At 37.6% G+C, this 26,066-nt stretch overlaps 1 protein-coding gene across 1 annotated transcript in view; it reads left to right on the forward strand.

Moving 5' to 3' along the window:
* Nucleotides 1-26,066, forward strand: part of LOC127637453 (microtubule-associated serine/threonine-protein kinase 4-like) — a 194,870-nt gene that overhangs the window by 113,220 nt on the left and 55,584 nt on the right. Inside the window, exon 4 of the mRNA XM_052118529.1 lies at nt 6,312-6,343. Coding sequence (XP_051974489.1) covers nt 6,312-6,343 — 32 coding nt within the window. The remainder of the gene's footprint in view (nt 1-6,311; nt 6,344-26,066) is intronic.

The following is a 26,066-nucleotide window of genomic DNA, read 5'->3' on the forward strand; positions in this document are numbered from 1 at the left end:
TTCACACCAGTCATGAGTAAAACAGCCGATTATCGATTCATAAACACTTTTTGCTCCGTTCCTCACAGGATGCTATATTGTGACATCTAAACACTTTTACTATAGTGCATGACTTGTATGGTGATATATTTTAATGTTTGTATGACATAATCAACTACATTGACAAGCGTATTCACCATGATCAAGTTGTTCGGTTGCTAAACTGATTGAGCATTGCACTTGAAACGTGAATTTGGATGTTGGGATGTGGGCCGTAAGCACCACATAATGAAGTGGTTGCTTCAGCAATTGCGTATTCACCTCACAATTGCTTTTATGACACTATTGGTTATGTTTAGGTTTGAAGTTTAGGATAGGGAGGTCAGTTTTGTTGATTTAAAACTCATTTGTTGACTAAAATAATTTCAACTCATTCCTCCTTTTCTTAAAAAAAAAAAAGCAAAAATCGAGGTTACAGTGAGACACACAATGGAAGTGAATGGGGGGAAATTAAAGTGAATGTGTCACATTTTTGGAGGGTTTAAAGGCAGAAATGTGAAGCTTAGAATTTTAGATAAGCACTTTTAAAACGTGTAGATTATTTGAGCTGTGAAGTTGTTTAAATTCTCATTTTTACAGTCATTTTAGGTTTTGTTGATATTACATCATGGTAATGAAGTTGAAAAATTGGCTATAACTTTACACAGAAAAGGTTTGTAAGTAATTTAATCACATTAAAATAATGTTACATGCATATTGTTTGTGTCTTATGGCTATACTTTTGAAATAGTGAGTATTTTAACATTCAAAAATTGGCCCAATTCACTTCCATTTTATGTGCCTCACTTTAACCTCGATATCGTTTTTTTGGAATGAGTCAATAATTAATATTATGCCACAAATGTTTTTGATTGAGCTTAATGGTGAAGTGTGTAAGTTCTGCGCTACAAATGGCACCAAACTGAATTACAAATGTAACATTTTCAAACATCTTTTGCTAACACCTCTCAGACTCATCATGCCCTTTCACGCTCTCTGATTCCCCATGAACAAACAGGCCAAAATAAATAAAAGGTGATAAATGTTTAACGTCTTATTGAACAAGATCGCTATAACATATACACACCAGACAGAAAGCATTGCAGAGGAATCGGCTCGTCCGATAACATCGCCGGATTGAATGGCAGCTAGGTGTGTGGTGGACCTTGCACAAGAGGAAATATGCTGCTTCTGGTAACTATTTGTAAGTGTAACGACAGAGGCGTTTATGACCATTTTGGCGCCCTAGACGAGATCACTGTTGTTGACGGGTGGAGGCGGTGGTGTATTAGCAACTTGCGCGGTGTTAAACAGAGCTTTTATTTTGGTGGAACTTTGAGTTCCTCCTGTTTGGTAGTTTTAAATAAGCTCCGCTTTCTAAATGAAATGCAAAAATACACGGAAACTTAGATCTCAGAGCTGCACCGGAGGAGTTCGTGTGAGTGTTCACAGCCGCAACAGCCGCTCATTCACTAAACACAGCATTATGTGCATCACATGCGATCTGTTTGTATATGTGTTTGTGTATGACAGAGAGTACAGCGGCACTTCATTCTGAAGCATGCAGCACATGTAGACTGCATATTATTTAATTCAATTACATCCGCTGCTTAATGTCAAATTATCATTGATTTCATCTAAACATATTCACATCATGAAAATACACAAATTAGCAGCCAGATCATTTCGTATCGTTTGGATTTTTTGGGTAGCGTCACACAATGGGTATTTTACCTTGGAAGTGCTCTGATACGTGTGATAAACCATGTAATACCATTTTACAAAAACATCACCACAGTTATGCAATTTTCGAGAGATCAGACTGCAAATTATACAAGGCTTCCTGAAGACAAGTTAGTCAACTAATCGTCAACCAAGTCCATTTTTAAATAATAATAAAAACAAATAAGAAAGCTTTTAAGAAGCTTTTTGTCTTTCTGAGCTACTTTGGATTTGCATTGTGGAATTTTTGATCATTGTTAAAGATTTCACACTGGAAATCCAAAGTAACAACATTTGAAGTTACTGAAGGAAGATCTCTTCAAAAACCCACAGTTTTCAAATATTCTCTGTGAATTCCTGGACCATTATGTTTGAAGGCACCATGACCTTGTATTGCTTATTTCAGTTTTAATTTATTCAGAGATAAAAGACTGACTGTGATCCAAATCTGCATGACAAAGCAGTAAAGTTATGGTCATAGCTTCAGAAAGTATCTAAAATAAGCACCTTACAAAACTCACAGTTGTGCTTTTAAACTTATCCTTGCAAGAGCAGGGCAGTGTACAGTGCATCCTGAAAGTATTCACAGCGCTTCACTTTTTCCACATTTTGTTAGGTTACAGCCTTATGTTACATTTTGTTATGTTACAGAGGCCACTGTGCACTGAGCACAGTGGCCTCTATCATCTGTAAATGGAAGAAGTTTGTTTGTAGAATTTTGAGGAAAATAATGAATTTAATCAATTTTGGAATAAGGCTGTAACATAACATAATATGGAAAAAGTGAAGCGCTGTGAATACTTTCAGGATGCACTGTAGCTTAAATTACACTAGCGGTCACATTTTTGGCTGCACTGGACTGAATTAGATTCTCATTATTTGTGATTAGACTGCCAGGAGTTAAGATGTTTTATCTCAAAATGTAAAAAAATGCTTTTATTAGGGGGCCTGGGTAGCTCAGCAAGTAAATATGCTGGTTACCACACATGGAGTTGCGAGTTCAAATCCAGGGTGTGCTGAGTGACTCCAGTCAGGCTTCCTAAGCAACCAATTGGCATGATTGCTAGGGTGGGTAGAGTCACGTTGGGGTAACCTCCTCATGGTTGCTATAATGTGGTTCACTCTCTGTGGGGCACGTGGTGAGTTGTGCGTGGATGTTGCGGAAAATAGCGTGAAGCCTCCACATGCGCTAGGTCTCCGCGGTAACTCGCTCAACAAGCCACGCACCCCACCAAGAGTAACTGAGATTTGTTCTCCCCCACCCGGATTGAGGTGAGCCACTACACCACCATGAGGACTTGGAGCACATTGGGAACTGGGCATTCCGAATTGGGGAGAAATGGGGAGGGAAAAAAATACGCTTTATATTTTCTGAGATTTTAAAGGTATGCCACTTTATGAATTAAACCAATGTAATGTGGTCATGTGACCGCATTGTAGCATACTCCAGTTCAAAATTTTAATCGCTTCATAAAGTGTACAATTTGGCATATTATTTAAAAAAATATAATAGTCATATGCAGCCTAGTGTGTCTTATATGGATCTTTTCTGCAGTACATCCACAATGTTTACAGTCTGACTCTCTGTAACTTTCCACCCAATGAGTTTATTAGCATTCCATTCAAACTTGATGGAAAGAATTCAACCTTTCTCCTCTCGGTAGCTTTGAGAGTGAATAGTAATGCATATATTCATGTTGAGCCTTGGGTGAGTCTGTCCATGCAGCGCTTAATTCACGATAAACCCTTGCAGAGCTGCAGCATTTCACTGCTGTTCCCCGCTGAGCTCCGCAGCAGCTCCTCTGTACGTTTCATTCATTATTTTTGACTAGCGTGAGGCTGCAGTATCTCAGGGTGCTGCAGTTTCATATGGAGAAGCTTGAAGTCACAGCAGCTGGAAAATGTCAAATTATGAATAGAAAACTCTGGAAATCTCGTAACGCAGATCCAGTTGAAATATATTTGTATCAAGCTGTACACTTTTGTGTTGGGTTCAACAAAAAGGACTTTTTACTTGCCCTGCCAATAATTTTACTGACCACCCCCGGAAAAAGAAGAGAAAAAAAATTAAAATCAATTTAAAAAATAATTAATTTTCTTTGTAAATATTTTTTTAATTTTTTTGCAATAATATCTGGAAATGCTTTCAACTCTATCACAGTATTTCTTTCAATTTTGATCATTGTATTGGACAGAAATTTGGATACAGTATGGAATGCAAGATTATTCATCAACATGTTTTGTCATTTTTTTTTTCCGGAAGAGAGAGGCCGTACATTTAAAATGTGTAAGTACTGTATGCTAAAAAACTTTATTACGTCATCTTTTAGAACAGTTGGATATAGGTAGTCTCAAAGTTATCAGACATTTTTTATTTCATTTTTATTTCATAATGTCAGCCAACAAAACGATGTTACCAGTAAAATAGAACTGGTTTTATCTTGGAAAAATTTACATTTACATTTATGCATTTGGCAGATGCTTTTATCCAAAGCGACTTACAGAGCCCTTATTACAGGGACAATGCCTCCGGAGCAACCTGGAGTTAAGTGCCTTGCTCAAGGACACAATGGTGGTGGCTGTGGGGCTTGAACCAGCATCCTTCTGATTACCAGATTACCAGTTATGTGCTTAGACCACTACACCACCACCACTCCATAAAATGTAAAGCATTTTTGTCAGTAGTGGCCTTCGAATAGTTGTATTGCTACTGTATCAGTGGTATGATCATGTTTGATGTAAGATCAGCATGGTGTTGTGTAGAATCAGTTTGTGATTGACAGTGCTATATATATTTTGTAATACATTTAAAGGGATAGTTCACCCAAAAATGAAAATTCTTCTCTCAGATGTGTGCGACTTACTTTCTTCTGCAGAACACAAATGAAGATTTTTGAAAATGAAATGAAATGACAAATGAAAATATTTCAGCTCTGTAGGTCCATACAATGCAAGTGAATGGTGACCAAACCTTTGTAGCGCCAAAAATCACAAACGTTATATGAAAATAATCCATAAGACTCCAGAGGTTTAATCCATGTCTTCTGAAGCAATATGATTGGTGTAGGTGAGAAACAGATCAATATTTAAGTACATTTTTACTTTGAATCTCCACTTCAACTTTCACTTTTAGATGTAAAAGTGAAACTAAACATGCACCACATGTGACTTTCAGATGTAAAAGGGAAAGTGGAGATTTAGAGTAAAAAAGCACCTACATTTTGAACTGTTTCTCACCCACACCTATTATTCCTCTTCTGAAGACATGGATTTAACCACTGGAGTCAAATGTATTACTTTTATTTTTCCTTTATGTGATTTTTGGAGCTACAAAGATCTGATCATCATTCACTTGCTTTGTGAGAACATATGGAGCTGAAATCTTCATTTGTATTCTGCTGAAGTTCATTTTGACAATATGTATCGTAATGTGATTGTCTTTTTTTTATTATTATTATTGTAATTATATCTGAAAATAGCTACTTTTGTATTCAGTTGCTCTCCTTTATTTCTTGCTTGCTTTCTTTCTTGACCTTTGCTTTACTATGCTTATTTCTTCGTATTGGAAATCATATGTTCCATTCAGATACTGTATATTAGAACCCCAGAAAAGATATAATTTGCTCAAGTGCATATTCTCAATACATATTTTTTCAATTTATATTCAAAATATCTACAGTAGCGTCAATATTACTTTCTGATATGTATATTGATTAAATGCATGAGTGGTGACTAGTTAAAACGAAAGTGTTTCTCAAGTGTGATAGATAGGAGCCATTAAATGTTGCAACTCAAATGCCCTCTGGTGGTGTCCTGTGACTACTGCACGTGTTCATGAGCAAAGGGGAAGGCCTCCATTCAGAAATGAGTACTGCGTCATCTACAGATACTGAACTGGGAGTCTCGAATGTAACTGTCAGCGTAAAACTTTTGATGTCTTTTTCATGAAGGCATAATTTGGTTATACTTTGCTTGAGCTTTGGAGGATTAAAAATCATTTAAAATGATTCATTTGAATCTGCTGCTTCTATGACTGTTTAATAGTTCCACAGTAACTTTGATCTGATTTATTTAGTTCATACTTCCGCCAAATGTTCCGATTTCTGTGCTCCCCCATACGCTCAGTGATGAGGGATATGTGAATGACAGAGGTTAAATATGCATGCTGTCATTGGGACTGATTTTCTTCATCTGGAGACCTGGGAACCTGGTGTTACCATGGCAATCTGGGTCATCTGTTGCTATGCAATGACAGTGAGTGAATAGACAAATTCATGCAGATGTGCCCATGTGTTACAGTATGATGTCTGATTGTGAGTGATATCCATGCCCACCTCCCCCTGTTGTTTTCAGTGCAACATCATTATAACAGACAGAGTCCCTCATGCCATATTTCATAAGCTGACATATTTTTGTGTGGTTTCTGTGCAACTAACAGCAATGAGTTTGGTGAACAAAATATTATTTCCAAAAAACATTTTAACTTTAAAAAAATACACATTTCACTTTTAAGTCAACTGTACTTTTTAGTTAAAAATATATGTAATCTTTTTTTTTGTGCTTTCTTGCAGAAGGAGCTCAGTCTTCCCAGACGTGGAAGTTTGTAAGTAAACCTGCTTTAATCGTCTAATCGGTGACATAAGCTTGCACACCATTTGCACCGCCATTTACATACAAATACAAAAATAAGTCTGTGACACGAAAACTGTCAGTTCAATAGGTTGTACTGTTGTGTGCCTTGGTTTTCGATTGTTCAGCTGAGAAAATATGTATTTTCAAATATTTCCAGAGGACAAATTAAATCAGGGATCAACCCTGACTAAGGTTATCATTTATATTCACAGACCCTTTAAAGGCAGTTTTGGAGTGAATTCTAAAAGATCAAAATCAACTCCACAACATTTGGAAATGTCAGCTAAGCTATTGCAGGATTTTGCCATTTGTATTCTTGCTTTGAAGATTTTGAGAGACAAAAAGTGCCTAGTGTGCATATTTTTGAAAAAGAACAACAGTTATATGTAAATAACTTTCCCAATTACTTCCCGAGTCGAGGTTCAATTTAGGATTTGAAGAGTAAACAAATCTAACTCAGCCCTCACGTCCACATGAAAAGATTTGCTTATTATAAGCGCCGGGGCTTAATGTTTTCAAATATCAATTTATTTTCTTCTATATTTGTCCCAGTGGTTTGGAGCTACTCATGTGCATACAAATAGCATGAAATAAAACTTTTGTTTAGAACTCGTACAGTAGAAGTCACTGATGTTGATTTGATATGCCATATCTGCTGATAGAAATGAGTTTTGCATTGCTTACTCTGTGTTGAGCTCAAGGACTTGCATCTAGAACTGTCAGAGATATTGCATCACCATATCACAATTGTTTTAACTTAGCAGAATAACATTGCCATTCAGATAATAGAATTTATTTTGAATCAATAAATGCTTGAAATGCTTATTACTGCAACCTGGTCTCATAGAATCATCAAGAATCTTACCACACCTACATTTAAAAAAAAAAAAAAGATTTTTACGTTGCTTGTTGTATTTCTTGCAGCAGTTTCCTGATGAAATGAACACTAGAGGCGCTACAATAACAATGACTTTTAATCCCTTTATTCCCGTTTTCAGAAATGATATGCGAAACACTTACTTTTCACCCTGTTCCACATTTAATGCTGTCTTATGACATTGACTTGTAAGAGTATTAACCTTAAAAACCTCATTCTTTTTTCACCTCACATTTGCTTTTATGACACTATCTCACTATTATGAGATCAGGCTGCATTTTTCAAAGGTAATACTTCATGGCGCATGCAGACTTAAGGGTTTAATTGAACTTCCTGAAGAAATTAGGACAAAAATACATCTGCATGAAAATATTTTGTGTAAAATTATTATTAAGAAGAAGAAGAAATAGTTCAGTAATATAATATTCAGTAATATCAAAGTCTTTCTTGCAAGTCAGTGCACTGGCGGCCATCTTTGAAGTGCTCTTGGGAGACTCATGCCCGTCATGCCCGTGCAGCTCCTATCTACTTGAATGGGGGAAACACAGAAATCTCAAAAACTGTTTTCTAAGCTTACGTTTAAATGACATATTTCAAATCAGCAATAAAATCTGACAATACTGGTATCATAAATTGTGCCTTTTTTACCACGTATTACCTAAAAAACGCAATTTGTATAGCTAATGCGCATGTACGTTAGCGAGTTTATTGACAGGCGATGTCTGCAGCTAAAAGGTGATTGGTTCTTTTACCTGTGAGGCAGAACTTCCTTTCTACGTCTGTTGACCAATGGGCACTAGAGCTCCTTTGTTGAGCTTTTCAATTTCTCCCATTCATTTCAATAAAAGTGGCTCGTCTCTACTAAATAAATAGCCTCTGGTAATATTCAGTTTGAAAAACAACAACAACAGCAGTGTGAATAGGACGTTCTTGTCACACCCGAAGTGGCCAAAAATAGGTAGTAGGCTATTTAAAATAGTGCAAATATTATTTAAATATTTATTACTTAATATTTATTGTTATTGTACCCTGTGCTATCTTTGTTAACAAGGAAATTACTCCGTTTATTTAAGTTCATTTTGAATAAATGACTTCTAGGTATATTCACCCAAAATTATAATTTTCTCATTATTTAATCACCATCATTTACTTATGCTGTCTCAAAGTCATACGAAGCAAATTAAGATTTTATTTATGGTGATATGAGGTATTTAGTCTACACAATGCAAGGCAATGGGGCCCAACACTTTCCAACTCCAAAAAGGACATAAAGGTTATCCATATGACTTGTTGGTTTAATCCATGTATTCTGAAGCGATACAAACAGTTTTAGGTGAGCACAGACCAAAATTGGACTCCTTTTCCCAATCTGAACATCTGCTGTCTCTTTCACATATAAACATCATATCTCCATCAAAATGTCTTTGTGTTCTGCAGTAAAAAGAAAGTCAGACAATTTAGAGATGGCATATGAGTCAACGATTAGAGAATTATAGTTTTTAGGTACAGTAAATTATTCCTTTAAAGTGTAATTGTATCAAGCTTACACTGACATGAACTGCACTGAAAAAGACAATTATGTATATTGCAATTATATATAATATATGATATATACACACACACACTGTCAGCCAAAAGTTTATGTACAGATTTTGCTGTTTCAGAAGGAAATTGGTACTTTAATGGCATTCAACTGATCACAAATTATCGTCAGGACATCACTGATGTAAAAACAACACCATCACTATTTGAAAAAAGTAATTTTTTATCAAATCTAGACAGGCTCCATTTCCAGCAGCCATCACTCAACACCTTACCCTTGAGTAATCATGATAAATTGCTAATTTGGTGCTAGAAAATCACTTGCCATTATATTTGATTTGATTTGATTTGATTTACTTTATTAATCCCCAAGGGGAAATTTATATGTCACAACAGCTCAAAAATACAATTAATAAATAAGCAACAACAACAACAGACAACATACACAACAACAACAAGTCTTGTTCTCAAATATCAATTTCATCAAAGCATTATGATTATATACGACCATTATCTATATATCATCTTATATAACACTGGTTATAAAATCTAATCGCAGTTGGGAAAAAAGACTTTCTAAAACGCTCTTTGTAGCAGCGTGGATGAATTAATCTTGAGCTGTAGGTACTCACAAATGCTCCAAATATTTCATTAAGAGGATGACAGTCATGATTATTCATAAGAGAAAGTTTCCCAATCATTTTATCCTGCACTATCTCATCTAAAGTGGGTAACACACACCCCACGACAGAGCCTGCCTTCTTAATGAGTTTGTTTAACTTATTCTTCTCCTTTTCCAACAGTCCCCCTCCCCAACATGTGATAGAGTACAAAATCACAGATGAGACTACAGAATCATAGAATATCTTTAGTAGTACCAAACACAGCTGAAAGATATCTGGTTCATTAAATGAAGCTTAACATTGTCTTTGTGTTTGTTTTTGAGTTGCCACCATATGCAATAGTACTGGCATGTCTGAAGGTCAATATTTGGTGAAAAATGGCAAAAAAGAAACTAAAGCTTTCTCTAGAAACTCGTCAGTCAATCATTGTTTTGAGGATTTGGAGACTATACAATGCTTGAAATTGCCAAAAAACTGAAGATTTCATACAAAGGTGTACACTATAAAGGACAACTGGCTCTAACAAGGACAGAAAGAGATGTGGAAGTCCAGATGTACAACTAAACAAGAGGATAAGTACATCAGGGTCTCAGTTAAGTACATCAGGATAAGTACATCAGGATAAGTACATCAGTTTGAGAAATAGGTCACATGTACTCAGCTGACAGCTTCATTGAATTCTACCCGCTCAACACCAGTTTCATGTACAAATGTACTAACAGTTAAGAGAAGACTCAGGGGTGCAGGACTTATGGGAAGAATTGCAAAGAAAAAGCCACTTTTGAAACCGAAAATCAAAAAGAAAATGTTAGAGTGGGCAAAGAATCAGACATTGGACAACAGATCATTGGAAAAGAGTGTTATGGATCTTAACCCCATTGAGCTTTTGTGGGATCAGCTAGACTGTATTGTGCGTGAGAAGTGCCCGACAAGACAGTCACATCTATGGCAAGTGCTACAGGAAGTGTGGGGTGAAATGTCACCTGAGTATCTGGACAAACTGACAGCTGGAATATCAATGATCTGCAAAGCATTGTCAATAGTCATTGCTGCACATGGAGGATATTTTGACGAGAACTCTATGAAGTAGTTTAAGAAGTTCTGAATTTTTTACATTATACATGTAAATGTCCTGACTATACATTTTGATCTGTTGAATGCCACTTTAGTGAATAAAAGTAAAAATTTCTTTCCATAAGAGCACATTATTCCACACTTTTATATATTGTAGGATATTACATGTATATAATTAAGAGATGGGTGTAGATGGGGAAATGTATTGTCCGCATTCTCACCATAATATGTAAGGGAATTTGGGGTCTCGAAATATGTGAGCTATGAACTAAATAAAACTGTCCTTATTCTACATTATTATGTAATGAAATATATAATGGAATTAGTCACGTTCGACAACGATTATAAATTATATAAATGACAAATAACTAGATTATTTGTCTGAATAAGGTTCTCCACCATTGAAACCGTAATATAACGATTTCAAATAATAAGACTAGTTTTATCCGCTCACACTTTCTATTGTAAGGAATTAGCTTTAATAAGGGAATTATGATTAATTCACTTATTGGAGTAATATTATTCTCATGGCTTATTGAAAATAATATCACACGTATTCAGGTACAGCGTTGAAGCGAAATCTTTTAGAAACCGTGACGAGATTATTTTATCATAAGATACCACAGTCAAATCATCTTTGAGTACAGACAAACTTTATTGCTATTCTAAACATAAACTAATCTAACACATATATACATGAGACAGGTTGGTGAGAAGTGACAGATTGTGAAATAAATGATCAATACAGTGAAAAGGAACTTTATGGAGTCTATCGACAATGCTTTAACCCTCTGGGGTCTGAGGGTGTTTTGGGCTCTGGAGAAGTTTTGACATGCCTTGACATTTGTGCTTTTTTCAGTTGCTTAAAAACATATTAATGGCTAAAGTCTGATAACACTGTATTCAGAACAAACTGGGCTACAATAATATGTGAGGAACATGTATGTACATGTTTGTATTTTTGAGAAAATAACGTTTATGTGTGGTTTTTGAAAAAACTATTAAGGTCATATAACACGTATTACACATTTGTCCACAAGACTTTTGAGAACTGGATCTTGTAGCCTAGAGTTTTTGCTACAAAATGATGTGAAAACCATCCTGATTCATAAAAAAACAACATAGTAATTGAACTTTTGTAAGACTTTTTTAGTGTTGATAGGTAAAACTTTGGAAGACTTATGTAGGAAAGTCTGCTTTAACCTCTGTGTGGGGGTCCCTGCCGAGGTCAGGCTGCGGGCCCTTTCTGACCAATGAGGATGCTTGAGCAGCTTAATTTATGACTTTGAAACATTCCAAACAGCAAGGCTGGGTTTTTCCCGTTTCAAATCATGTTGGTGGAATTCTTCTGCATATATAATCTTACAATATATATCTACTCTACCATTCAAAAGTTTGGAGTCACTTGCCTGAAATGTTTTTCATGATCTTAAAAATCTTTTGATCTGAAGGCATATGCTTAAATGTTTGAAATCAGTTTTGTTGACAAAAATATAATTGTGCCAACTTATTAATTTATTGAATTGCAAAAAACAATTTTATAAAAAAAAAAAAAAAAGTATTTGAAATGGATGACTTACACCGAATAATTAAGAGAAGAAGCTAGTAAGTGACCAACATACTGTAGATGGGAACTCCTTCAATACTGTTTAAACAGCATCCCAGGGTGATACCTCAAGAAGTCGTTTGAGAATTTCTACATTACACCTCAGTCGTTTGAGGGTTTAGACCACTTCTTTCAGTTTTGAACATGCATAGTTATTATTTGGAAATGCAAATAAAAGCTTGAGCAAGTTATTAAGAAAATAAAACATTGGAAAACTTTGATTTCAGAGGCTTTATTTTCTTTTCTAAATGGAAATGGTACAACTGTTGTTAAACTTGCATGTTTCCTCAATGTCCTGCCTACTTTTCATACATTTTCAAAGTCTCAATCTCTTCATTTATTCCCATTGCTCTCTAGGAGATACAATTGAGAAAAAAATAGCTCTCTTTGTTTCTTATCTATGGGTTGTTAACATGACATTGGTGGTAAAATCTTTCCAGACAGAGGATGTAATAATTTACAGTAGCCAATATGTTTTGAGAGACAAATATTGCTTGAAGTGATCACCCAGGACCATTATCCCATGTGTTCCCTCTCCAGATCATGTGCCACGCATGCTCACATCTCTGGTGTCTGTAAACACACAGATAGCTTTGCACAAAGTTGGAGAGCTCACAGGCTTTCACAGCACACCATGTGACGTGCCGCCACACCTGTTAACTGTAAACAGGTCATACTTTGTATGATTGAGATATTAGGGCCAATAGCGTATGGCAATGCAATTCAAAGGGCTGTATTTCCCTTCCCATGGTCACCATTAAAGATTTTCTTATAAATCGGTCATATGGGGGAACAAAATGAAGCCCATAGATTCATGATCATTAAGAACTGCTGACAGTTTGATACTCTTGTGTTGAAAAGAATTTCCCATGTGTCAAATACTGACTTGTCGCTACCATTCCATTGGAGGTACATTTTGATAGTGTCCGCAATATGGATAGTTTCAACATGATACCATATAATTGCAAATATGTCCCCATTACAAACTGTTGGGTGAATTTAGTTGAGCTCATGTGTCTGTTTTGGCTTTGTATCTGTAATAGGTCAGGGATTGGATGTTCTATATTTAGGAAGCGTAACAGTTGGCTGTTTTTATGATGATCCAGTGATTGGTGTCAGTCAACCTGACAGGGCAAAAACTGTAAAGTAAAGTTTTTGCCGCAGTTCATTTCTGATTTTACCACATAAATGAGCTTTGTGGCACATTTGCAGCAAGATGTTTTAAACCTTTGGTGAACCGTGCTTTCAAATTCAACAAAAACAGCAGATATTTCAAGCAAACCTATGGCAAAACACTTTGTTTGCTTGTTTACATGTCCTGATTCGGCCTGTTTTACACAATGCACGTTTGTTCATTCTGTCCTGCTTCGCAGCGCTCTCATACTGTGTTCACTTGTTTTTTTACGAATGTATTTGTATGAGAAAATAAATGAATGTATGTGCAGTGTGTCTATGCTTTTATCTAACAAAACAGGCTCTGTGTAAACTTCAATTTCCAGTCAGTTTCGCCCTCACGGTTGGATGTAAATGATAGATCTTCAAGGTATTAGAACCTGCCAGAATCAAATTAGAAGAAAAATAACATGTCAATGAATTTTATTGGCCTTTTGCATTTGTGATTTATGGCCTGTCTGTTGTGACAGTTGTGTGATGAATGTGCTGTTACGATTGTCTGTTTGTGATAGTGAGTGAGTCAATGCAGTGGTCACATGATCAGCTGTGAGGTGGATGGGGAGGTTATGGATGTTCAGGACATGTATGGCTCTTTTCCGCTGCACGTTACGGTTCGACTCGCATCACCTCTACTCGCTTTACTTTTCTGAGCGTGCATTTCCACTGCACTTTAGTGCCACCTCAACGTGGGTGGGATTATAGGCTGGTCGTCATATTTGCGCTGCTTCTACTGCCGTGACATCATTTTAAATACGACACAAACTGACCAAAACAATAACACGACCGCTAGCTGTTAGCTACTAGCTTATTGTGCTGCATAATGCAGTTGTTGCATGGTTAAATTGGCCTGGTTGTTTTAGAAGCAAGCTTCCAGTAGCTGGTCAACTAAATAAAGTGTAACATTCAAGCAGATTATAGAGTTAACGTAACAAAACGTACCATCCTCCATCGTGGATCAACACCAGTCCAGGGAACTCTCCGTCCCATTGCTCGCCGGTTTAGATAGCGTCCATTTGGTCGAACCACTTCCACTTTTCCTTGATGGTTCTGTAGTCATTTTTAATTAGTTTTTTACTTTTCCCTACACTGTTTGTTGGTCCGGTGGTAGCCGTGTGCGGCCAACAGCTGAGACACTTCCTGAGATACTTTTTCGTTTCGCTCATCACTAACGAGTGGACCGTCTGCACCTCGTTTATTGACCATGGCGTGGTTTTGCAACATTTCTTATTTCACAATTCGAAAGTGACTTGCACAAATGATACTGTTATCGCTGTTGCTAACTTTAAAACTAGCGGGTTGATGTCGCATGTCGGAAATCCAGTGACGCTGGTAGTGACGATTCTCCCTGACCAATCAGTGATCTGCTGCATTTTGACGTCACATTTAGCATCAGCTTTTTGTTTTGTTTTTATTTGATTGTGAAGAGGTTGGTCAATCATACAACAGATAGAGTTAACAAACAAATTAAGGTACCGTAGCATGCCAGAGACATCATGGGTAGTGCATTTGCTTTGACACATGGTCTTGAGTGGTAGAGCTTGTTTTGATGTCCTTAGTTCGAGTCTGGCTTGTGTCATTACTTCTTTCTGTCTATCAGTTCCTGTGTCTTCTGTCATTTTTGTCATCTACAAAATGGCAATTTCAATTCTAAGGGTAAATAGCCATGTAAAACCAAGTTTTGACTTTAGTAAATATTAAAAGTTCACCTTGGAGAAAAAAAGCTCACACTAATTTAAGGTTTGAGGCTTTTAATTCATTTTAGATCTCGTTAGAAACACAGTTACTCAAATTAGTGAATGTAGATAGAGGTGTGACCTGTTAAATCCCAGTGAAGCAATCCCAGAGGCCCTGGCTGATTGCTTCATTTACACACACACACACACACACACACACACACACACACACACACTGAGCTTTGAACAGTTTTTTAAATCTAAAAGATTTAAGCTGTTTAAAATATGAGTATGTATGTGATGGTGTGTTATTGGTAATAAGTTGTACTCATTCAGTATCAGAACATGAATCAGTTTCAGTGAATGAATCAGTTTGGCCTAATTCTGTAGAACTGCAGTAGGTGTTTAACTGGGTTCTGTTCTTGTGCCCTAGTTCCCTGCCACCAGCTGCACCTGTTTAGTCTTTGATGCAATGTGCACGGTCATCTGCAATTGTGTGTTCCCTGAAGCCTGTCAGTTGTGATCAACACTTTTATACTTTTGCTGAAATGTAGAGCAGTGTGCTCTGTGACTAGTTTTGACCTCTTAATCTGTATCCAGTTGTTTGGTATTATCATGCATGCTTCGTAAAACTGAGCACTTCTACTTAAAAAAAATTGAGCACTCTAAAAAACAAACAAATAAAAAGAAAATACATAAAAATGGCCATGAATACTTGATGTGGCATACAGGGCTATGGAATGTCTGCACTTAAGCACAGGTTGCAGAAGGTACAAAGCACGCTTTGCAACTCAGTTCCATTTGTTTGCACGCTTGAGGATGTTTAATTCATAGGTTTTTGTCCCCATAAAACAAATGACTTGAGGTGTTGTGTAGATTATTAATTGATAATTATCCTCTCAATTTTGTTTGCACCCTCATTTCAAAACAACCAATCAATTCAGTTCATTTGTATAATAGCTTTCATTATGCATATTGTCCCAAAGCAGCTTTTTAAAGAATAGTGCCTTACAAACATCGACAAAGGCAACAATGGCAAGAAAAAACGTACTAAGATGTTTCCTGGACATTGTGTAATATATAATACATGTTATTATTACAGGGCGTTGCAATACATCTCCGTTTTATCTTAACACTTCATTTTGGACCACAACAGTTTTCAAGATATTTGCCTGTTCTTTGTGTAATAAGCCTCTCATTTTGCTTGACGTTGCTAAGCAAAAAGAGACATAAGTGCTTTGATGTATTTCCTGGCTTTGACTTTAATTTGCAGATCTTTAGCAGAACTGAGTTAATTTGCTTGTTGAAGTTTGATCTCATTATAGCAGCAGTCTCCATGCACATTTGCCCCCCATCTCGATTGACTTTTTAAAGCCAGATAAAGACGAGTGCAACATACTAGATTCATAACAATCACAAGCTTTGGTTTTTATTATTATACTACTAGTTTCCTGTCCTGATTTAATTTTTATGCTTCAACGTGATTGGCTACGAGAATCACGTCACTCCCGTCAAATCAAATCACACAAAGAAAACGTTAATGGCAGCTAGACTGGTTGTGCCAACTGCAATAATCATGGATGTAGAGGATGCCTCAAGCAGCAGTTCAACACCTGAGCATCCACTACCGCACCTGAAAGGGCTTTTTGCAAAGTAATGTGAGTTTAGCTTGCACAAGCCAGTCGAGATATCAGCATTAATTATACGTGGGGTGGTGATGGTGTAGTGGTCTAAATCACATAATTGGTAAACTGGTAATCAGAAGGTCGCTTGTCCGATCCCCACAGCCACCACCATTGTGTTCTTGAGCAAGGCACTTAACTCCAGGTTGCTCCGGGGAGATTGTCCCTGTAATAAGGGCTCTGTAAGTCGCTTTGGATAAAAGCGTCTGCCAAATGCATAAATGTAAATGTACGTCTAATTTGAAGAAACATAATGAGGTACATTTCATATTTCTGCTTACTAGATTTTCTGTATATGCAAAGCCTGTAAATTAGCTATCTATTACTGAGATTGTTGGGCTGCTGTGAGAGATTTATACAATGTTAGCTAGGTTATAGGGCTGGGGGATAAATCTCGATATTTACCAGAAAAATAAATCCTTGAAATCGATGATGAACTTTTGAGTAATTTTCTATATTTATTCTATGTTCTACATCTAGACCAGGGGTGCTCATTACATCGATCGTGATCGCAAGACAACTTCTGTTTGATCTCGATAAAATCTTAAAAGATTGACTTTTTATTTCCTCGTTTCTGTAGCCGTGCACTGTTTGACTGACAGGTGGCAAATGTGTGTGCGCTGCGCTTTACATGCATATGTTCCGAGAGCGCTAATACGTGCCTAAACTGTTAAATCCATCATTTCCTGAACACAGGAGTGTTCCTCAATTAGCCTGTTTTCAATTTCCAGTCTCCAGTGTTTTCACTCACATCGGCATATATTCTTGGCGGGAAATGTAATGTTTAAGGTATAACATTTATAGACAGTTTGTTGACATGAAGCAATGGGCCAAGGTTAGTTACGTTGATATCATTAGTCAGAGTCAGAATGAGCTTTATTGCCAAGTATGCTTACACACACACACAAGGAATTTGTCATGGTGACAGAAGCTTCCAGTGCAAATGCAACCGTTTATACATACATACAAACATATACATTTAAACATGCATACATACACTCACCTAAAGGATTATTAGGAACACCTGTTCAATTTCTCATTAATGCAATTATCTAATCAACCAATCACATGGCAGTTGCTTCAATGCATTTAGGGGTGTGGTCCTGGTCAAGACAATCTCCTGAACTCCAAACTGAATGTCAGAATGGGAAAGAAAGGTGATTTAAGCAATTTTGAGAGTGGCATGGTTGTTGGTGCCAGATGGGCCGGTCTGAGTATTTCACAATCTGCTCAGTTACTGGGATTTTCACGCACAACCATTTCTAGGGTTTACAAAGAATGGTGTGAAAAGGGAAAAACATCCAGTATGCGGCAGTCCTGTGGGCGAAAATGCCTTGATGCTAGAGGTCAGAGGAGAGTGGGCCGACTGATTCTAGCTGATAGAAGAGCAACTTTGCCTGAAATAACCACTCGTTACAACCGAGGTATGCAGCAAAGCATTTGTGAAGCCACAACACGCACAACCTTGAGGCGGATGGGCTACAACAGCAGAAGACCCCACCGGGTACCACTCATCTCCACTACAAATAGGAAAAAGAGGCTACAATTTGCAAGAGCTCACCAAAATTGGACAGTTGAAGACTGGAAAAATGTTGCCTGGTCTGATGAGTCTCGATTTCTGTTGAGACATTCAGATGGTAGAGTCAGAATTTGGCGTAAACAGAATGAGAACATGGATCCATCATGCCTTGTTACCACTGTGCAGGCTGGTGTTGGTGGTGTAATGGTGTGGGGGATGTTTTCTTGGCACACTTTAGGCCCCTTAGTGCCAATTGGGTTTAAATGCCACGGCCTACCTGAGCATTGTTTCTGACCATGTCCATCCCTTTATGGCCACCATGTACCCATCCTCTGATGGCTACTTCCAGCAGGATAATGCACCATGTCACAAAGCTCGAATCATTTCAAATTGGTTTCTTGAACATGACAATGAGTTCACTGTACTAAAATGGCCCCCACAGTCACCAGATCTCATCCCAATAGAGCATCTTTGGGATGTGGTGGAACGGGAGCTTCGTGCCCTGGATGTGCATCCCACAAATCTCCATCAACTGCAAGATGCTATCCTATCAATATGGGCCAACATTTCTAAAGAATGCTTTGTTGAATCAATGCCACATAGAATTAAGGCAGTTCTGAATTAAGGCAGTTCTGAAGGTGAAAGGGGGTCAAACACAGTATTAGTATGGTGTTCCTAATAATCCTTTAGGTGAGTGTATAGTGTCATAAAAAATATATAACAGATGAAAAAATAGAAATATACAATGGAGCAATAATTTTGTTAGAATATTTTATATACAGATATACAGTTGTGTTCAGGCGATGTAATGTATTGAAGAAAAGGTAGGATAATTTAAATTATATAAATGAAATCTGTGTATATGTAGGATTGATGTAGGATGGATTGAATATTGCACATATTTGTATTGACAAAAGGAAAGTATTTGGGGGCAGTTTTAACTGTTCATGAGGTGGATGGCCGTTCTGTTGCTTATTGCTCTGTAGCGCCGGCCAGAGGGCTACAGTTCGAAAAGGAAGTATGCTGCATGAATGGGGTCAAGAGTGATTTTACCACCCCTTTTCTTCACTCTGGATGTATACAGTTTTAGCAGGGTGGGTAGGGGAGTGCCAATAATCCTCTCAGCAGTCCAAACTATCCTTTGAAGTCTTCTGAAATCTGACTTGGTAGCTGAACCATACCAGACAGTTATAGAAGTGCAGAGGACAGACTCAATGACTGCTGAGTAGAACTGTATCAGCAGCGCCTGTGGCAGATTGAACTTCCTCAGCGGATTCCTCTGCTGGGCCTTTTTCAATATCGAGTCTATATGGGTCTCCTACTTCAGGTCCTGTGAGATGGTAGTGCCCAGGTACCTGAATGACTCACTGCTACCACAGTGCTGTTCAGAATGGTGAGCAGAGGTAATGTTTGGGTGTCCCTCCTTAAGTCCACTCTCATCTCCTGTTTTAAATTTGTTCAGCTCCAGGTTGTTTTGTCTGCACCAGACAGCTAACTGTAAATGGTAAATCTTGAATGAGGCTGATGACAGTAGTGTTGTGTACAAACTTCAGGAGCTTAACAGAGGGGTCCTTGTCAGTGCAGTCATTTGAGTACAGGGAGAAGAGTACACATCCCTGGGGGGCACCAGTGCTGATTGTGCATGTGCTGGAGGTGAATTTCCCCATTCTCACTAGCTGCTGCCTGTCTGTCAGAAAGCTGGTGATCACTGACAGATAGAGGCAGGAACAGAGTGCTGGGTCCATTTTAATCAGTTACATTGCCATGACGAAAGTTTGGTCATGAAATTACGGTGCAGTTAGGAAATGGCAACATCATTTGGCTTGCTGGGATTACAAAATGGCTGAATTTGCTGCGTTTTTTCTCAAATGATGCTGCATTCCTTGTTTTTTTTTTTTTGCAGTGAAAACACACAAATCATCATATATATATATATAAATATATACCACTGTAATTGTGTTAATTACATTGAAAATGCAGTTAGAAACATGCACACAAAAATTCCATACAAGACATGACAACTTATCTATGTTTAAAATAGACGTACAATACATTTGTAAACTAAATACACAAATGAGGATTCAATAATTAGGCCTGTTGCCATTTATTACTTTGACTGATATTTAAATCTGGTATATGGCCATATATGAACAAATACAATTAGAGTTCATATATTTGACCATTTCTGTACTCATTTAAATTCCACAAGTGTTTAAAAAATCATGCTACATATATGAAAATTGTCATTTTTTTCATATTGTCATATTCTGTATATTGCATATATCTATATAATTGACATTTTTATATCAGTAAAAACATGTATGTGTATTTACATTCAGCATACAAGTGCTCAGCATATATTGCCATTTTCAGATTTGTAGCCTAAAGTGATGCACCGAAATGAAAATTCTGGTCCGAAACCGAAACTTTTTAAATTGTTTTTTTTATATAAAATTGTATTAATATTATACTTTTAAATTAATTTCATGAACTTGATGAATCTGAATTGAAAAACTACAAATCAATAAAATGATCACACTTTTATTGAAAGTAACACACCAAAATTGGACAGAAAATGTTGTAACAATATTAAATATATTATTCTTTATTCAGTTCTTTAACAATCAAATTTAACAGATATTTTTTTTTACCAATTATCCAATAAAGGTAACGTTCTAGAAAACTCCAATTACCAAACATACAGCTGAATTTTCATCAAAATCTTACAATGCACACGGAAGATATAAGGAACTTCCTGTTTCACATTTGTGCCCTTAATTTATTGCATTGCCATGGCAGCACCATTAAATATATTAAAAATCAGTTCGCAATTGAGCATCTTCAATGTCTTGGAATAATATTGCCCGTGTTTGGTGCCAGTCACATGAATCCCTAGGAGGAGTATTGAAAAGTTCAGGGCCTGCAATTTAAAAAAAAATGCACATTGAATCCAAAAGGTCTGACTTCCTGTTGGGCAGAGCTAATGACTGTCATTTTTAAAGTTGTCCGGCTCGATAAGAACAATATATGTAGCAAGTTCGGTGACCTTTTTTCAAAAGGTGGCGCTACAGAGCTCCCCAGCCACACCCATGTGTTAACCTTTGCCCAGGCCTAATGGCTGATAACTCTAAATATCATGAAAATTCAAGCATGCCAAGTATCTCAAAAACATGAATATGCATAAAAAAGGAATAATGGCAACACTAAATGGCAACACTATTTAAAATATCAAGAATCCCTTCATAATAAAAAAATAGAAGCAATTCAGGTAAACATAAGAGGGATATTTCAAAGTCTATTAAACGTGCCACACTTCCTTCCGCCAGTTGGTGGCACTACAAATGTGGCCCACAATAGCCATATCAATGTAATCAGCCTGCAAGGCCAAACAATACAACCTAATTTTGATGTAAATCACATGATGCAAGCAGAAGATACGAGACACTTCCTTTTTCCCATTTTTTGACATCAATGTATTGCATCGCCATGGCAACACCACTCGATATATAAAAAATGTGTTAGCAATTTAGCATTGTCACTGTCTTGGCATGATGTCGCCCACATTTGGTATCTGTAACATGAAATCCCTAGGAGTATTATTTCAAATTCCAGAGCATGCATTTTTCAAACAATCCAAAATGGCTTCCTGTTGGGCAGAGCTTATGACTGTCAGCACGAAAATTGTCCGGCTTGATGAGATGCTACAGAGCCCCCCGAACATGCCCATCTTCTAGGTGGCTTTACAGATCCCCCCCTGCAACTTTGCCCAGCCCTAATGGCCGACGACTCTGATGTGTGTGCAAACTTTCAAGGATTTTCATACATTTTGTTGTTTCACGCACCAGCTGTGTTGCAGTGCTGCACTCACACTCGCTTGTTGATGAATGTAAACATACACTTGCTGGTCTTGGCGAGGTATTAATGTAAATACAGTCAGTTGTATGTCTAAAGTAAATTTAGTAGCTTTAAAAGTATAAATGTAATATAATTAAACTTTTTTATTATTATTTATTTAATTCTGACACCTGATGTAGAGTGTGTTAAGCTGAATAATAAATTACCAGGGAAGTAGAGATGATAAAATTATTTATAATTATGCTGATCCTTTATCAAGTTTTTCTCTTGCCTGATAGAAAAGTATCAACCTTTGTAAAGCAATACTTCAGGTGGAATATTCCATCAGTCACAAATACACTTTTGAAAATTGTGCATCATGCATTTGAATGAGTATACAACTCTTTTGGGGCTTAATAGATACACAATCTAAATCAATGTGGAATATTGTATCTCAAAAGGAATATCAATGTGGCCCCCCATGTATTATTTAAACCTGATGTGGCCTCAGTACCAAAAAACTTTGCCCACCCCTGCTTCATTCCCCATCTATTGTGAGTGATGTGACATGCCAACTGCCAAGTGACACTCTTTTTCTGCTTTTTGAGTTGTTTGTGCATTCTTGAACAAAGTTTTATGCGCAACAATATCTCGCTCTCTCTGCATTACAGGAAATTTAGACTCTACACATAAATTAATTTTCATGTAATTGTTACATACATCACTATTTGAAATGGTGATCAGTGTATTGAAAATAACTTTTTCATCTCTGTAATCATGTCTCCCTTTTATTTTTTGGAATCAGATTCATATAGTGTTTATCATAGATAATTGAAGTATTTTAAAAGTTGGCAGTAAAAATACTTGTAAAATACCAATATTTTCCCTTATTTCTGACAAACAGCCATACAAAGGAAGATACATTATAGTATGTATGCTACATTTTGAAATTGCAGCTTACAGGATTTGTTATAAAGCGGTGTAGCATTCGCAACCAATACTCTTGTTGCTATGTGGTTGCTAAGGTGTTGTGGTTTGATGCCAAGGAGTTGCTATGTACTTGCTTAGATGTTTTTATTCATTTACATGTGTTGCTATGCAGTTGCTAGGGTGTTCTGGGTGGATACCAAGGCATTTCTGTGTGATTGCTAAATATTGAGTGGTGTTTAGCAAGTAGCTATGATAATGCATTTGCTAAGATGTTTTAGCAATGTTTAGCTTGTAGCAGTTGCCAGATTGTTTTGAGAAGTTTCCAGTGAGTTGCTATGCTGTTCTTGAGGCGTTTTGAGTTGTTTTTAGCGTGTCGCTAAGTGGTTGGTTGGAATGAGTATTGAATGGTAACTATGGAGTTGCTATATGCAATTGGTAAGGTGTTTTGATTGTTTTTTGGGGGCAGGGGTTTGCTTTTTTGCCTGTTGCTATGCAATTGGTAAGGTGTTGTGTGTGGCTGCCAACATGTATTTGATTTCTGAAGAGTTACAAGTCACTAAGTGGTTGCAAGGTTGTTTTAAATTATTACCATGGAGTTGATATGCAGTTGGTAAGGTGTTCTAAATGTTTAAAGGGCATTGCTATGCAGTTACTAAGGTGTTGTGGGTGGTTGGCAGGGCATTGCTGAATGGTTGCTAAAGTGTTCAGAAAGGTTTTTAACACAATGTTTTGCATTTGCTTGAGTGTTCAGAGTGGCTATGAGGTGACTGAGGAGTTTTGAGTGATTTAGCTTGTTGCTATCCAGTTGCTAGGTTGTTTTGAATGGTTACTGTATAATGGTTACCATGGAGTTTATTGCTATGCAGTAGGTGAGGTGTTCTGAATGTTTTTTAGCATTTTGCGATTGGTAAAGTGTCATCACCAGGGTGTTGCTGTGTGCTTGCTTAAGTGTTCTGAGGTGTTATTAGCCCAATGCTACACAGTTGCTAGGGTGTTCTGAGTAGTTCCTATGCGGTCGGGTGCCACCCCAAGTCTAGATTATATTTAGGCTCTGATCCCTTCAAAGTTAGTCTTTTAAAATTTTCAACCAAGCTACAATGCCAAAGTTTAATTAGTTGAGGTTAAAGGTTTGCTGAAATCCCTTACCCATGTAATGAGCAATAGTGACACTACTAATTATTGGTTCTTCATTTGTTGTCCCTTGTCTCTTTGAACATTTGTTGATTTGTAGATTTGCAGGATGACATGCACAGTTATGCTGCAATGCAATGAAATACAAACCCTCAACAACTTGAATGATGGTCCACAGCCCTGCTGCAAGGGGCAAGTGCTGCATGTAGACTCTTTTCAGCTGTGCTGACGTAAGGCTCCTTCAGCAGTGGAGGAGGGGTGTGGAGGTCTGTGTTTAGTGTTGGTGCGTGTGTGACAGGGGAGGGGAAAGAGGCTTGTCGCCCTGCCTCCATGCACTCCACAGGCAGTTGATGAGTGCATCTGACAGATCAGGGTGGAAGTTGAACGACTAGAAGCACAAGGTTCCTCTGCACCAGAGCCTGGCTTTGGCTCTTTGTCAGCACATGGGGGTGCGGGCAGGCGCGTGGCATGAATATATCATGTATACAATAGAGTGAACCCCTGCACTGCAACCATGAAAGCCCAGCGGGAAAGGCTGAGGATTCCAGGACTGACTTTAGAGTGAGTATTTTGCGTCCTCTCTCATATTTCCAAGCTGTGATGACAGTAGACTGTTTATCTGCAATATGTCTGATGCCGTAGCAGTGACCGCACATCTGAGCTGAGCAGCATTACCACAGTAGCAGCGTCTGCAGCATGTGTTCAAAGGGTAAATATAGGTTTGCAAGCTCGTGCTGGATCCAGCTAGTGTTTGTTTGCTTGTGTTTTAAGGGTCCCTTTTGTAGCTGCTTTGCATGTGACTCTTCTAATAGCTAAGAGAGCACAGTCATGTTTGGGTAAAGGGCATTGATGCTACAGTAGATCAACGCAAGATTATCTAGTCACGGCTTGTCAGACTGGAGCCAGAGGGACTGCCGCAGCTGGCCAACCTGCCTTTCTGTTTGGCTACGCTGGCATAAATGTAGAATCACCTCTTAGTGTATTTATAGCTTGTTATCACCGTCACTTATTGAAACAAATGGCTAAAATACTTATGGAGAAGGCCTGTTTGTTGTCGACCTGTTAGCAGTTTGAAGACGTCGCCATGCTGTAGTGTCTTTAATGCAGAAACATAAACAGTTAATCTATGTATATTTTATTGGCCGTTGACGTTTTGCTGAGATTCGAAGCCTTTGTTTTTGTTTATAGAGGTCACCGGAGATGCATGTTTGCACTTGTGATCAGGTGTTGGATCACGGCTGCTGTTGCTAAGGATACAAATACATGCGTATCTCCTAGACATGTCAGCTCAGTGGTTTCGGCTGGCATGATTTGATTTGTTTTGCTTGCTCAATGAGAGTGCCTTAGTAATGCTTGATAAACATCCCTGCTGGGGGAAAAAAAACTGATTAAGCTAAATCAGCCTGAACTGGTTTGCTGGTTTAAGCTGGTCTAGCTGTTAGTTTAAGCTGGTCTTAGATGGTCTAGCTGGTCTCACAGCCTGGCCAAGCTCATTTTCAGCCGGTAAAGCTGAAATAGATAGAAACTGTAAAATGTTTAGAAACTGTAAAAGTTTAGAAACTGTAAAATGCTTGATAAACCCATCTCTGCCATTTAAGAAAACTGCTGAAATCAGCCTGAGCTGATTTGCTGGTCTTAGCTGGTTTAAGATGAATTCCCAGTCTGACCAAAGCTAGTTTAAACTGGTCTTAGCTTGTCTCCCAGCCTGGCCAAGCTGGTCTACCTGTCTCTCAGTCTGGGAAAGCTGGTTTTCAGCTGGTCTAATCTGGTCTCCCAACCTGACCAGTTGAAAAAGATGCCCAAAACCCATCTAAAATACTTAATAAATGCTTCCCTGATGAATTTTTTTATTTTTTATTTGTCCAAGCTGGTCTACAAGCCTGGCCAAGCTAAAATGGTGCCCCAAAAGTCTCTAAAATGCTTGATAAACCCATCTCAGCTGTAAAGAAAACTGCTTAAATCAGCTTGACCTGGTTTGCTGGTCTTAGCTGGTTTAAGATGGTCTAGCTTGTCTCCCAGCCTAACCAGCT

Source organism: Xyrauchen texanus, chromosome 4, assembly GCF_025860055.1.
Source record: "Xyrauchen texanus isolate HMW12.3.18 chromosome 4, RBS_HiC_50CHRs, whole genome shotgun sequence".
NCBI classification, from domain to species: Eukaryota; Metazoa; Chordata; class Actinopteri; order Cypriniformes; family Catostomidae; genus Xyrauchen; species Xyrauchen texanus.